Source organism: Alternaria metachromatica (genome assembly GCF_023757995.1).
Source record: "Alternaria metachromatica strain BMP 0045 chromosome Unknown scaffold_12, whole genome shotgun sequence".
NCBI classification, from domain to species: domain Eukaryota; kingdom Fungi; phylum Ascomycota; class Dothideomycetes; order Pleosporales; family Pleosporaceae; genus Alternaria; species Alternaria metachromatica.
In genome coordinates, this window is record NW_026055503.1 from 724,234 (window position 1) to 737,953 (window position 13,720).

The 13,720-nt window shown below is 53.1% G+C and overlaps 3 protein-coding genes across 3 annotated transcripts; 1 reads left to right on the top strand and 2 right to left on the bottom strand.

Annotated features, from left to right (window-relative positions):
- Positions 1-4,809: 4,809 nt before the first annotated feature.
- J4E83_005961 (uncharacterized protein) lies at positions 4,810-5,373 on the bottom strand (the record flags this gene model as incomplete). The annotated part of the gene is made up of 1 exon (XM_049332876.1): positions 4,810-5,373. The coding sequence occupies one exon, from the start codon at positions 5,371-5,373 to the stop codon at positions 4,810-4,812; it is 564 nt and encodes a 187-aa protein (XP_049188118.1).
- A 313-nt stretch (positions 5,374-5,686) lies between these two features.
- On the top strand, positions 5,687-7,863 carry J4E83_005962 (uncharacterized protein; the record flags this gene model as incomplete). Its single annotated transcript, XM_049332877.1, has 5 exons — positions 5,687-5,736; positions 5,869-6,098; positions 6,582-6,689; positions 6,896-6,997; positions 7,046-7,863. 5 exons carry the CDS (start codon positions 5,687-5,689, stop codon positions 7,861-7,863), a joined length of 1,308 nt encoding a protein of 435 aa, XP_049188119.1.
- Positions 7,864-8,399: 536 nt separating this feature from the next.
- Positions 8,400-13,352, bottom strand: J4E83_005963 (uncharacterized protein; the record flags this gene model as incomplete). Its single annotated transcript, XM_049332878.1, has 1 exon — positions 8,400-13,352. One exon carries the CDS (start codon positions 13,350-13,352, stop codon positions 8,400-8,402), a length of 4,953 nt encoding a protein of 1,650 aa, XP_049188120.1.
- Positions 13,353-13,720: the final 368 nt, after the last annotated feature.

The following is a 13,720-nucleotide window of genomic DNA, read 5'->3' on the forward strand; positions in this document are numbered from 1 at the left end:
AAAGCAACGTAAGAAAAACTCTCCGAAGTTGCAGCGATGGTGCTTGGAGGGCATGTCACACTGGGCGGGATATGCCTAGTTGGCTTGTCAAAACTAAACCAGAGATGGGCTGACATATCGTTCGCTTTTCGCGCTGACGGCAGTTCCAAGGCTCTTGGTATACTCGTGTGTGAAACAGATGCTTTTCTCCGTCTGCGCACTCTACCTGCAACAATTTTCCTTCTAACCAACGCCTTCTGTCCCGTCTCGCAGTATCCCAGATCAATCCTCCGCAATGCCACTCCTGCAACTACTCGGAGTACGCAACCCACATCAAAGACTCTCGTCATCCCATCCACTCGCGGCCGCCCCGATGCTAATACTAAGAAGAACCGAACTCCCAAGACCTTCTCCACTGCAAGTCTGCAACCTAGAAAAGCGAACTAACTAATCCAAACCAACTACGTCGCTAGCTAGTAGCTACTCCACTTTCCAAAAAAACTCCGGGCACCCAAAGCCAGCCAGTCACGAGTTGGTAACGCCCACTTTCCGGCACTAAAAACAGCTAACCCGACGTTAACGTTAATCTTCGGCGCGACTTGCCAAACCGTTGAAGTATTAGCACCGCGACCGTTTTTCCTGCGTCGTGGATGCTCGTTTCCCCGTCTTGGCTCTCGTGTGCAGGATGGTTGACTGAGCTCGTCCTCTTTTAGATGCACGGAGCGCCGTTGATTGAATGAGGCTGACTGGCTGGTCGCGTGAGCTAATGAGCTAGTATCTAGGTATTTTAGCCATTGCGGGGCAAAAAGCTTTGCCTTTCCTATTGACACTGCTAGGGCGTCTACTACTACTGTAGATGAGACTTTTCGACGCGTCGAGATCCAGGTTCTAGGAAGGCGTTTGGGCGGTTGCTGTCATGCGCTTAGGAGAGTGGGGTTGCAGGTGCGTGAACGGGGACCGAACTAGTGTGTCTGGCCGATTCGGTGCTTTGATAAGCTGCAGCGCATCGTCATCTCCCTGTTTGCAGTCTGTGGTGATCTGGATGCTTTGACTGTGAGTAAGCAGTGGATGGGGTGGCTAGCCGGGGGCTGTTCGTTTTGCCTTCTCGCAGAGACATTTGACGTGTTCGATAGGCTAAAGCGTGATACCATTTGAGACTGTGTACCAGCTTCTCGTCACCACTAGCTAAGTAAAAACTGCATAGAGTTTCGAAGAACGATAGAAGTGTAGCTAGTGCGAAGCATATCGCGATTTCATGGGAGTAGACGAAGATAAAGATACTTCGATACTGCCTACTCTGCAAGGAACATCTCCAGAGCCGAACCCTCCGGCGACATGGTAGTCTCATTCGAGGTACATCGTACAAGGCGTAGCTTTCAGTTAATCCCCATGGCTCCAGTCCCATGCTTCTCACCTCATAGTCTTTCTCGCGCGCCTCCCACTCTGCCCGGCCATACCCTGGGCATGCTCCGGCATCTCAACTGCGGTCACTACACGTGCGCGACTGCCACCGTCTGTCCCTCTTGATCTCGTAAGCCTTTCCTGCTCTTGCGTCAGTCTCAGTCTTTCCCGATCCGCCTCATGCACAATAACGCCGTCGATGACGCTGTACTTACTGATGTCCGGGTCATCGTAATCGTTGTCTTCGTCGTCTTCCACTATGGGTCGAGCAGCGCGGGACTTGGCAAGATACCTGTCGCCATTGGAGCGAGACTCTGTCCATGAAATCAATCCAGCGCCGTGTTTTGGGGATGCGATTTCGGAGTCTGAAACGTCGGCCAGCATTTCTACGTCCTCTGCAGCGTTGCCAGCGATGCTAGGCGCTGGAGTGATGGACATGGCCCGCATGCCACCTCTGACTTGCTCGAAAATCCCAGCTTGAGCTGTTGCTTCCTCACGCTGGTTCGCTTCTTCGATAGCAATGCTGGTCCGAGTTTCTAATTCGGCTTCGCTAAGTTGGGTGATCTTTGCAGACGCGTCAAGTTTGGCCTTTCGAGGTGAGCGCGATACTGTTGCTCCTTGAGTCTTTAACGTGACGTTTTTAAACCTCTGAGACGCAGGTGTCGGTGTAGATGGTGTCGTCGGCTGAGGCTTTCTGTTGGGCACACGCGGTGGGGTGGTCGGTAATGCCGCATCAGTTTGGTTGTTAACCTTGGGTTTCGATTTCTGCAAGCTCGTGAAGCCAAAGCCATTTTTTCCCCTGTTGTACACACCCTTTGATGCTAAAGCTGGTGGTAGTGGCGGAGGAAGTTTTGCCTTCTTGGTCGCCGGCCTAGATGTCTGCTTCTTCACAGGCTCAGGAGCATCGTCCATCATGACAGGCGAACTAGGCTCCTCATCATCAGACGGCGGGGCATAGTCACTCTCCTCATCGCTGCTGAGATCCACCACCTTCCGCTTGCCTCTGCCTGAACGCGAGGAAAAAGAGGTATGCGATACGACTGACGCATCGCGTTGACTTTGCGAAACACTCGGGGCGCGATTAGTAGGCGTAGAAGTAGATACCTGCGACGCAGCCCGAACTCCCCTAGCAACCGCAACACTGTCTTTGGTGGCACTGGCTGGGAGGAATGGCCTTCTGAAGTTGGGGGTCTTAGGAGTGGTAGGGGTAAGCGGCTCTGCGGTTGGGGTGCGAGGGCTCTCTTGAGTGGCTACGAGACTAGTATCTTGTGGTGATGGAAGCATATTTGGAGTGTGCTGCTGTGGTCTTGTTGGAGCTATTTACATGTTAGTTCAGTCACTGTAAGATCGAAGATAGCAAGCTTACTACGCGGAGCTTCATACATCATCGTGTCCATACCATTCGAACCCGATTTACGAAGGTCGCTCTCCACGCTTTTGATTGCATGATCCGGGACAGAATCAGGACCGAACCTGTCTCTACGTCCAAGGTCTTGTGAAGACTCGATTGAGCCATTCAAATAGTAAGCATGGCCTTCCTTTCGCAAAACTGCTTGGTCGGCCCGCGGAAGGCCATGGAAAGCTGTTTCCCGAAACATCAATGATTGGCCTACTTGGTGACCCCCACTTTGTCGCGGTTGCAACTTGTCTGGCTGGTGGTCTTGAGAGAGCCTCGAAGGAGCAAAACCGCTCGTCGGCTGTATGCCCTGTGAAGCAGAAATCGTTGGGGTAGCCCATGGAGAGGAAGTCGATAATGGTCTACCTCCAACATTGAACGTTGTTTCCCGACGAGTATCTGGCATGCGAGGCACATTCGCCCAGTTGCCAAAACCCACGCCCCCGACCAGGTTCGGCTGTGTACTGAGAACAGCTGCCGGCGCATGCTGAGAGGCGACGGAGTTCGAGACGTGCACACCGGGAGTGTTACTGTTACTTGCACATAGCGCGGGCGGTTGTATAAGTGGGTGTTGGGGTTGCTGAGGAAAGACACTATGTCCACGCTTCAACTGCTCTGGCTTTGGTGTATTCTATATAAGTTAGTCTTAGGACAATAATGTTTTTAGGATTTGCCGACTTACCGCATTTTCGATCTTGCCAGACAAGCCGGGAGGGTCTTTCGCGATAGGTTTTTGCCCGACTATCTGCAAAGCAGGTTTCTCCTTGAGTAATACTGGTTCATCGTCATCCTCGTCGGAACAAAGATCAATGATCGTGACAGCGGCCTTCTTGTTCCTGAGTCCTGCTACCGGTGTGGTTGTGTTGCTCGCTGGCTTGGATATGAACGGTGCTTTGGCTCTGGGCGCCGGCGTCTTCTTGATGGTGGGAGCAGCTCTCAGTGGTGCAGCAGCTGAACGACGATCCGCCTGACTCTGGACACCCGTCTCAGACCCGACAGCCGTGTTACCAACCTTTTTCTTCTCCCTATTTGCTGCCGCCTTTGCCTTGCTCCAGAACTCTTCCTCTTCTTTCTGGTGTTTTGCGAGAATATTCGCTCGCTCCTTGTTGACATTGTCCTGAAATTTGGCAAAGGCCTCCGTCGCGTATCGTTGAAAGCCCTTAAGTTCAGCGTCGTGCTTTTGTCGAAAAGTGAGCCACTGTTTGTCTGCAGCACTGACCTCGGGGGGTTTTGATGCCATGCTGAGAGTCGCAACGCGCTGAAGTCAAGGCAAAGATGTTAAATACTGTGAGGTAAGAGATTTCGTTGCGAGCGGGAGAAGGTGGGTAGATGGAGTGGTGATATACCAGCTTGGACAAGGTGAAGGTGAGTGAGAGATCTGCGCGATTGCAAACGGGACCAAGGTAAAGGCGCAACTCATGGTGACCACAGTTTTGAGGATGCGTAAGTAAGGTAAGACCTCTATGTTCATGGCTTAGGCTTGCAGGTAGAGTGCCTTGAATAATAGGTAAACGGAACGCCGAGATGCAAACGACGAGTATCCACTTTTGACCTAGTAGCTGTTTGTGACCTAGGATGCTATATAGAGAGGGATTGGCTGCGCGCAAGCCCAAAGCAATATATTAGTCCAGTGCAGTGCTTATCAAAAGATGCGTGCGCGACAGAGACTCCATCGCATCGACTCTCAGGATATCGATCCTCCTGTTCCCAATTATCATGACCCATACAAAGCGCGAGGTCGACTTCGGCTAGGTCTAATAGCCTCGCGGGCATGATTAGCCATACACCTGCTCAGTGCAAAGGCTCGCAGCTAGCTCGAAGGCTTCCGTTGCTGCCTTCCTTGTCTCAGATTTGCGTCGCTGCGAAGTGGAAGTGAGACCTTTCAGCAGTTATCTTGCCGATACTCTCCAATTAGATCGCAATAATCTAGACTGCTCTTGTGCCATTCACCGTGCACCCGGGTATAAAATGTCTCCTCGGCCTGTGGTCGTCTCCATTCTTGAATCGGTGATTCCGTGATGCTTTCTCTCCCTTCATAGATATTTCTTCGCGGCAGTCGCAACTCTCTGCCTAAACACTGGGCTCTTGATGACTTCTCCATTGCCCACGGCAAAGAAGGGATTCATAATAGTCTTGACCCATGCCTCGTATACGTCGACCATGAAGTTCTTAACAGCTTCTTCCGTGGCTGGGCTACTCGGATTGTATAGACCAGCACCTCCTCCCAAAGCAGCTCTTCCACCCGCTAGACTTCCCCTCGCGCCTCCAGCACCTCCACTCGTTAGCCCTAGACTTTCGTCCCGTGGTCTTGTGAGCAGAAGAAAGCGTGTATTGCCGCCGGTGATCCAGCACGACACGAAGCAGTTCTGGTACTTGTCGATGTGCTTCAGGTACATGGGCGCGGAGCCACTGGATGTAGAAGGGCCCCATTGCACTTCTTCAACTATATCGAGAGACGAGTGTAGAATGAACGGGACAAGGGCGCGTTCGGCGGGGGTATAGTTCGCGACACCGGTGCCGCCGCTCCGTGAGGTGCCGAAGTCGTGTGTGAATAGAGGGACATCGAGAGGCGAGAGGATGGAGAATGTGTACGACATGGTGAGGTATGAGGTTGTACGTCGGTATACGTGTGGAGTGTTTGGCGTGCGCCGCGTGGCCCAGGTAGGGATGCGTGATCTATCCTAGTACAGTCTTTCTGGCTTTCACTGATGTCGAAAATAAAGGCGCCAGGATTCGTAATTCGTATCGTCGTAAGTGTAGCTTGGGTTTAGCTGTGCAGCGTGTGGGGTGTGTTGGTGAGCTTCCCCACGCTAGTCGGCATGCCCGCCAAGAAAGTCCGCGGGAGTGCCTTTCGAAGAATATCGCGACTTCGATTGCGCAGCCCAGCATCGCCAACCCCAGCACGTCACCATGTTCGGTCCATTCCGCCTCACAAACCCGCTATCGGGTGGTCTATTATGGTGCGACTCCCTGCGTTTCCCGAACTGTCACCCGCGCTCAATTGCTCGTCGTCGCCATCACATTTCCCGCTCCGATGCACCTTCTATCAGTTGCGACTCGATATCCGGCAGCCCGTGCTGACAAAGCTATAGGAAGATACCATGGCGGCTATCCAGACATCAGAAGTACAGGCAGCGCGAGCGCCTACGGCACGTCGACACTGTGGTCGGCACACTCGATACCGCACTACGACGCATGGGACAGAGCATGAAGAAGGTGGAGCGCTGGAAGATGGAGATGCCGACCGAGGCAGAGATGCTGCCCAAGGACAAATACACCGTCTTCGACCGTAAGGTGAAGAGGTATCGAAAGGGAATACACAGTAAGTTGCATACTTCTAGTGCATTGGGACAAAGCCTGGTGGCGGCAGAAGGCGAATGAGGAATACTCGTGATAGGGTACACTCTGAAGTTGCGGTCGCTGACATTCAATAGAGGTGCCAAAGTGGACGAGAGTCAGTCAACGACTCAACCCTCCCGGTTTCTAGACAGTCCCCACTGGGAACGACGGTCGCACGTGTGTATACCATGTATTACTGTACAATTTGCATCAGATACGGCGCTATGGGAAGAAAGCAATACAAAAATCTCAAATCTGCAATGGGCTCTTTCGTGTCTTGAGTGGAAACATCTATCTGCATCGTTAGCGAGTTCAGCATCCCCCCTTGCATACGTGACGGCTATGCACGCTATCGTAGATACTCGTCTATCTTTCCGTACTCCACCACCTTCTAGGCTACTCTTTCTCCAAAACTCGCCAACTATGTCAACACTACCTAAATTATACACTCTGACAGCAGTGCAAGTACTGGAACTGCTCAAAGCCAACACCATCACAGTCGAGGCCTATGCGCAATCCCTCCTCGACCGCATCCACGACCGCGACAATATTGTGGAGGCATGGGCTCACCTCGGTGAGTCTTGCTCTGCCTATAAACACGTCTCGATCTGAGCAAATGGCAGATCAAGAGCTTGTTTTACGCCGAGCTAGAGAACTTGATCAAATACCAGAAAACCAGAGAGGACCGTTGCATGGACTGGCAATAGGCATAAAAGATGTGATGAACACGAAAGGTCGCAAGGTACAGTCCTTTGTAAGCCAGATGTTGATGACCTCCAGACATGCCTACGCAATACGGCTCTCCGATATACGAAGGACACCGATCTGGCTTCGACTCATTGGCTGTTGCCATTCTGCGATCTGCAGGCGCCCTTATCTTCGGTCTGTCAATTCACCTTCCCTATGAATGATTGTTGACGTCTCCCACAGGCAAGACAACGACAACTGAATTCTCGGTCCCTAACTCAGGACCTCCAACCGCCAATCCACACGACCCATCTCGAACCCCAGGCGGCTCTTCATGCGGGTCCGCCGCCGCAGTAGCCGATATGCAGATTCCACTTGCTCTAGGCGTCCAGACAGGCGGAAGCGTCATCCGACCAGCAGCCTATTGCGGCATCTTTGCCATGAAACCCACGTACAACGCCATCTCAACCTCAGGCCAAAAGACCGTTTCATCTACATTTGATACTATCGGCTTCTTCGCTCGCAGCATACCGGATCTGCAGTTACTAGCAGACGTCTTTTCCTTCCCTGACGACCAGCGCCCAGGAAAGGTATGCTTGGGAGATATCTCGGTCGCTCTTGTCAAAACACCCATGTGGTCATATGCCGGACCTGGTACTATAAACGCCATGCATAAAACAGCCGCGATACTGCAAAACCACGGCGTCCAAGCCGAAGAGATGTCTCTACCGGATGGCTTTGGCAACGCAGACATTCTAACGCGCTCTCAAAATGCAATCATCGACACTGAGACCGCACTCGCCTTCCGCGAAGAATACCGTTCGCACAAGGGTGATTTGAACGTCTCGATCCGGAATCTAGTAGAAAAACACTCTAAACACACCGATGCAGGAAAAGAGAAAACGGAAGCTCTGGATAAACTCGCTCATTTGCGTGCGGTATTCGACGCGATAGCGGCTCAGTATTCTGTCATCATCGCGCCGAGTGCTGTAGATGAGGCGCCGGTGGGCCTTGGTGATATGGGGAGTCCGGTTTTCAATACGCTGTGGACGGTAAGTTGACTTTGTCACAGGTGGAAGGTAAAACGTGTTTGACTTTATCCAGGGTCTGCATGTGCCAGTGGTACACATGCCTACTCTTATAGGGATGAACGGCATGCCCGTTGGTGTTTCTCTTGTTACAGGAAGAGGGCGCGATAGGCATCTTCTTCGGATTAGTAGAATTCTTGGAAAGGTTTTTATGGCAGAGGGAGGGTGGCAGTCGAAGGCTTCGGACGTTGACACGTTCTAGAAGGGAATTTGTACAAGGGCGGAGTAAATTCACATTAGGCTTAGTTGACCACGACATTGATCGATAGACCAATCGACAAAAGATCAATTTCACAGGGCAGTAGTGTAGATAAATGTAACAAGGATGAGCAGCGCGAGATTTATGCCAGGATACTAAAACTTGGCTGGCTATCTAGCTAGCCCGCTGACAGAACAACTGACATGTCTTCTAAACCCTTCAGCGAAAGCAAATGCATAATGAAAAAGATATGCAGCAATTCCACTCTTACACGCAAAACGACAACACACCGACCGACGAACCCACGAAACTAAGCAGTCTGCGTGCCCACATCAACACCCTCAACGCCCACCACAGGAGCAGCAGCAGAAGCAGGCTGAACGGGCGCTTTCCTCTCCCCAAAGTTGTGCAACCTCTCTCCTATAAGATAAACCTCATCCCTAACGACCAACCTCCATCTCACGAGCAGCCTGACAACCGCCGAGGATGCCCACATAACCACCAAAGCAAGTCCCACAGCCGGGAAGCTGAAGCGCCAGAGTAAGTTCTTTGTTGCTTCGTTCGCATTCCGATATAGCGTTCGACTCGTGACAAACGCCAGACTGGATGGCACGGCAATTGCGACGAGGAAAAGCGCGAGCACGGGAATGAGGAAACAGCGTGTCGCGATCTTGGCGTTGGGATAGAGCCAGCCATCTCTGATAACAGCTTTGAACGCACGTGCGGGCCGGGAGTTGCGGTTCGCGAAGACGAGACGCGCGGCGAGGCGAGAGTAGAGGAACCCGAGAGTCCAGTCTTGGATGACGTGGACGACGTGGGGTTCCTTGGGGCCGAGGTAGGCGTGCAGGGGCATGAGGAAGTAAAGTTCTAGGAGGACGGCGAAGAGGAAGGGGATGGCGAAGATGAGCGTTGCCCAGACGTATGAGAAGCGGAGGGCTCGGCCACCGACGCGCGAGGTGGTTGCTGCGATGGTGTGGAGTGTGGACATGGGATCTGGGATGGATCGGTTGAGCGAGGAGATGAATTTGAAGGCGTGGTAGGCGGAGTATCCGATACTGGCCAGAGTGTAGACACCGAGGGAGAAGGCGTGGATGTCGTTCATCTCAACGGTTGGTGGGAGAAAGAGCGAGAAGAGGTAGCGGCCGAAGAGGAGGGGTAGGATCGTTACGCTTACTCCTGATAGACCCATGAAGATCCATATCGTGACGATGAAGCAGAGAATGCGCACGCGGAACCATGGTGGGATGAATACCATTGACACGAGATCGGAGTTGTGCACTCCGCCCTCATTCTCTCCATCTTTGCGCACATTGTCGCGGTCGACTTCGACGAAGACAGGTTGGCCCTTGGGGATGCGAGCTTGATCGGAAGCGGGTGCACGAACGTATCGACCATCATCGCCCTCTTGCGCAGGGACTTTGTCGCCAAAGAGGAAGTTGGACAGGCGAAGGAACCCAGCGCACTTCTGGAAGCACCATTTGTAGATGGTATGCAGACCCTCGCTAGGCTTGTAGAATTTGATGATGACCGGCGTGAGGAAGTTGTAAAAGAGAAGGTCGAGCGGAAATTCCAGCGATGGTGCTTCAGTAGTCCAGTGGATTGGCAGCACGTTGGTAGTAGCACGACTCAAGGTCCATACGACACCGCCGAGGCATACAATAACGAGTGCTCCATACACAAGAGCGCTGAAGGCGATCTTGCGAAGTTGAGTCGTAACGCTACGCTCTAGGACGTCCCGAACAGGATGGAAGGTCGGATCATCTGGGTCGCGGATGAAGTAAAGCACACCCTTGCGCATGATCTTGCGGCACATGGACACAAAGAGCGCGAAGTGGAACATATAGCAGGTACCGATAAACCAATGCACGAATCCAGATGTCCAAGGACTCTCTCTCGCGAATTGCCACCGGTTGTACAGCGTAGCGTTCTGGAATAGTGGGAGCATGGCCAAGTCGAGAAGCAGCCCGCAGTACAGCGGAAATGCCAACATCTCGATACTAATGATAAGGATCACCTTGAGCACACCTCCGGCTTGTTGTAGTATATCAGAAAGAATGCGTTCGATCCTTTGTCCTTGCTGTGACGAGCTGAAAGGTGTGCCGCGCCTGAGATATATCGCACCAAGAAAAGCGAAGAACCCATAGCCAGCAAGTATTGCAATCAGGCGGTCACTCGCCGTCCATCGCTCCAATGCAGTATATGCTGCAGCGGTGCTGCTATTCGAGTCTAGATCAATGGTGATCTTGTACGATTTGGCCGTCCAAAGCCATGAGAGCAGAGAACTGCACTGACCGTAGGTAGTCGTAAAGATATCTTGAATTAACGAGGGAAGGCGTCCAAGGACCCTCAGCACAAGCTTGGGTGGCGAGTCTGCTGAAATTTCCTCGATGATGGCGTTTGCAAAGCTGCTCGTTTCATTGAGCGCAAATGAGGTCGTGTTCTGCAGGCTTCGTAGTGAAGCGTGTGCGTTGAGCGTGAATTGGGTGTAGCTGGGCTGAGACGATAATGGCGAGTCCATGAACATCTTGCCAATACGAACCATCGCACTCTCTGCAAGGGAGTATGCTGGCGTAGATACTGCACGGAGTGGACCATCTATGGTTTGTGACAGCTTCCCCAAGGAACACAGCTTGACCAGACTGGAGATGGCATAAGAACTCCAGTACGTCGTACCAGCTACGAGGAAGAGCGTGACGTCGACTATGAAGTCCGTTACTGCAGCGACTGCCTGTAGAGGGATTTTGAGGAGTTCGATAGGACTTCCCACCATTATTATGACGAACTTACCCCAGAGATAAGGAACCCATACAGCGCACGCCAATGTGCAGGTGATCAGCACGGCACTGAACAGGGCGTTCTGGAAAAGACCAACAATAGGCCCTTGCATACCAATGAGCTCAAGTATACCTTCAAGGTCTTCAGCGTCTTCAATCGCTTCCTGGTCGTTGACATCTATGCCAGCTTGTGCAGCAGCAGCAGCAACTTCAGGATCTTGGGGCGCAGCATTGCCATGATCCCGCGGCTCGTTCCCTAAGAAGGGCACAAAAGGCGCTTCGTCTGCCAGATCGCGCACAATGTGCTCATCGTTGCCTCCCTCTTCGACAGGTTGAGCCATCGGGGCTATGTCTCCAAACATCCAGTCCAATACTTGGTTCACTGGATTTTGTGGAGGTTGAGGCGCTGCTGGTTGTGCGTTGGCTGGAACCGCAGGCTGACCGTCCGGGTTTTGCTGACCCACTTCAGAATGCTCCTGATCTTCGCGGGTGGTTGAGTCTTGGTCAGGCTGGCTACTGCTGTTGTCGACTTCAATCGTAGTATCGACCGTAATCGAGTTGTCTAGATGAGTAGAACTGCTTTGTGCAGAAGACGTTGACTCGGGTAGATTATCCTCGACACTGGCGTCGACAGCCTTAGCTTTACCCTTGTCGTGAACATGTTCTCCTTCCAGCGCTTGGTCGGAGTCATCTTCTACAGCCTCAGGGACTTGCTGCCAGCTTCCACTGCTGTGCTCGCTACCCGGTTCGTGGTCCGATGCAGCCTCGGGTCCTTGATCGGCTCTTCGGTCTGCGTTGTCATCGTCTTCCCACGATTCAGGTACGTTTTCAGCACTTTCCTCGTTCGAAGCTGACGATTGTGGTACGTTCTCGAAAGACCATGTATTACCCTCTTCTAGGCCGCGACGAATCTCTGTCGCGATGAAGGATCTATCGCGTGCTGGCATGTTTGGTCTGTGCGAAGATGAAGACGACTCGGAACCTTCAAGATCTGGCGCTACGCCTGAAGGCTGGTGGAGTGACGAGGTTCTTGCAGGAAAGCTTGAGCTGCTAGCCTCGCCGTCTTCCATCATTGCTCGCTCAATAGCCTCGTTAAAGCTCTGGGATGGAAACCCATCGTCATAGGCATCCACAAGCTCATCCGATTGCATCATTGACCTCAAATCACCCGAGAGGCCTTCGCGTACGATGTTGCGAACAAGCTCGTCGCGTTCTCGGCGAAGCGAGGAAGACCGGCGAACGCGGCGTATCGTAGGTTCGGCAGCCTCGGGCTCATCATTCTCGTGAGCGAAATCTCCAGAGGCAATTGGCTCGTTATGGTCAGTATTTTCAGGTTCATGAGCTTCTTCCACATCTGCGGCCTCCCCAGCCACTTCGGCGTCCAAAGCATCTAGAGCGTCTTCCAGCTCGCCCTCATCAACGACCACATTGTCAACGAGAGCCTCCTCTTCTATGATGGCAGCCCTCTGCGCAGCATCGTTATCACCGAGGGCAACCATATTGATGACAGGTTGTTGCTGGACCACCCACTCCCGAATCAGGAAGACAAGGATAAACGCCACGACAACGAGTAGAGTGATGATCTGGCCCTCTATCACGTCAACAATAAAGCGATTGGCGCTTTGAGACTGGAACCAGTTGAAGAAGGGGACATCGGAGAGAAGCGACGGACTGCGAACACCGAGATGGTCTGAGGTAGTATTGGAAACGGTGCCGTTCTTGTCAAGGACAGATACGTGAGTAGTTATTCTGTCGGGTTGTGCAAGCTGGGAAAAGGGGAATGGGACCCCGAAGAAGACTCGTTTGGCATAGGTCCAGAGGATGGATTCGCTAGTCGTGGAATTGTTTGGAGTATAGGTTATCTTCATGGGCCCGACGGTACTTGCCACATGCACAGTCGAGTTGTTGCTCTTGGCGGTATCGAGTGCAGAGCGTATCAGGTCGATATCGCTAGGGGCCAGTCCTCTACCGGTCGCGGGCATTACTGACGTCTCAGGTGTGTCGGCAAACATGTCTTGTGACCAGCCACCATCGCCGACCCAGAACAGGCTGCGCCATACGACGCGCATGCACCAGGGTAGTAGGAAGAGCCAGACGGCGCCCACCAGGACCCCTCGGCACCAGGTTGTGAACATGTTGAGGACGTGCAGAGCGGCGCGGCGTACGAAGACGGTCGTGGGTATGCGATTCGGCATGCCGGGGTGGTATAGTTTGGTGAAGCGGAAGGATGTCTTGCACAGTTCGCAGTGCTTCTTCTGGGTGTGGGACAGCCATTCCATCAGACATTCTTGGTGGACGTATTTGATGCTACCGCTGCACTTGCAGGGAAAGAACAGAGGCTCTTCGGTGGTGCCTTCCCCGCGACATATCCGGCAGGTGTCGGCTTCGTCTTTGTCCATGGCTCGCTCCTCGGAAGTCTGGGGGGCGTTGTCGTGCGCGGAGGCATCGTCGAACAGCCCCGCGGTGAGGGGCTCGGCATCGGTTGCCATGGCGGAGGGAGATTAAAAGTATACACTTGGTAAGAGGGGGGTTGTATCGAATCGGAAGATATGGTTCGGGTTCGGGCAGATGCCGCACAAGTCGACCTCAAGTAGGCATCGGAATCGCAGCGAGGGAGCGGCGTGAAGAGAGCGGGCGTGCAGTGCTGCGCGATGAAGGACAATGCAGATGCAGGAAATTAGGGACGTGAATAGAGCTGGGGGAAAGCGCACAAGGGTGGATGCGGCCGGAACCGTGGTTGCGTGCAGCAGCTCTGGCGACGGAAGTGGTGATGTCGCCGCCGCCAGACAGTCTCGGTCTTGGCAGTCGAGCACCCCGGGCCCCTGGCAGAGCGATGGCACCTAGCCACACTTAGTGC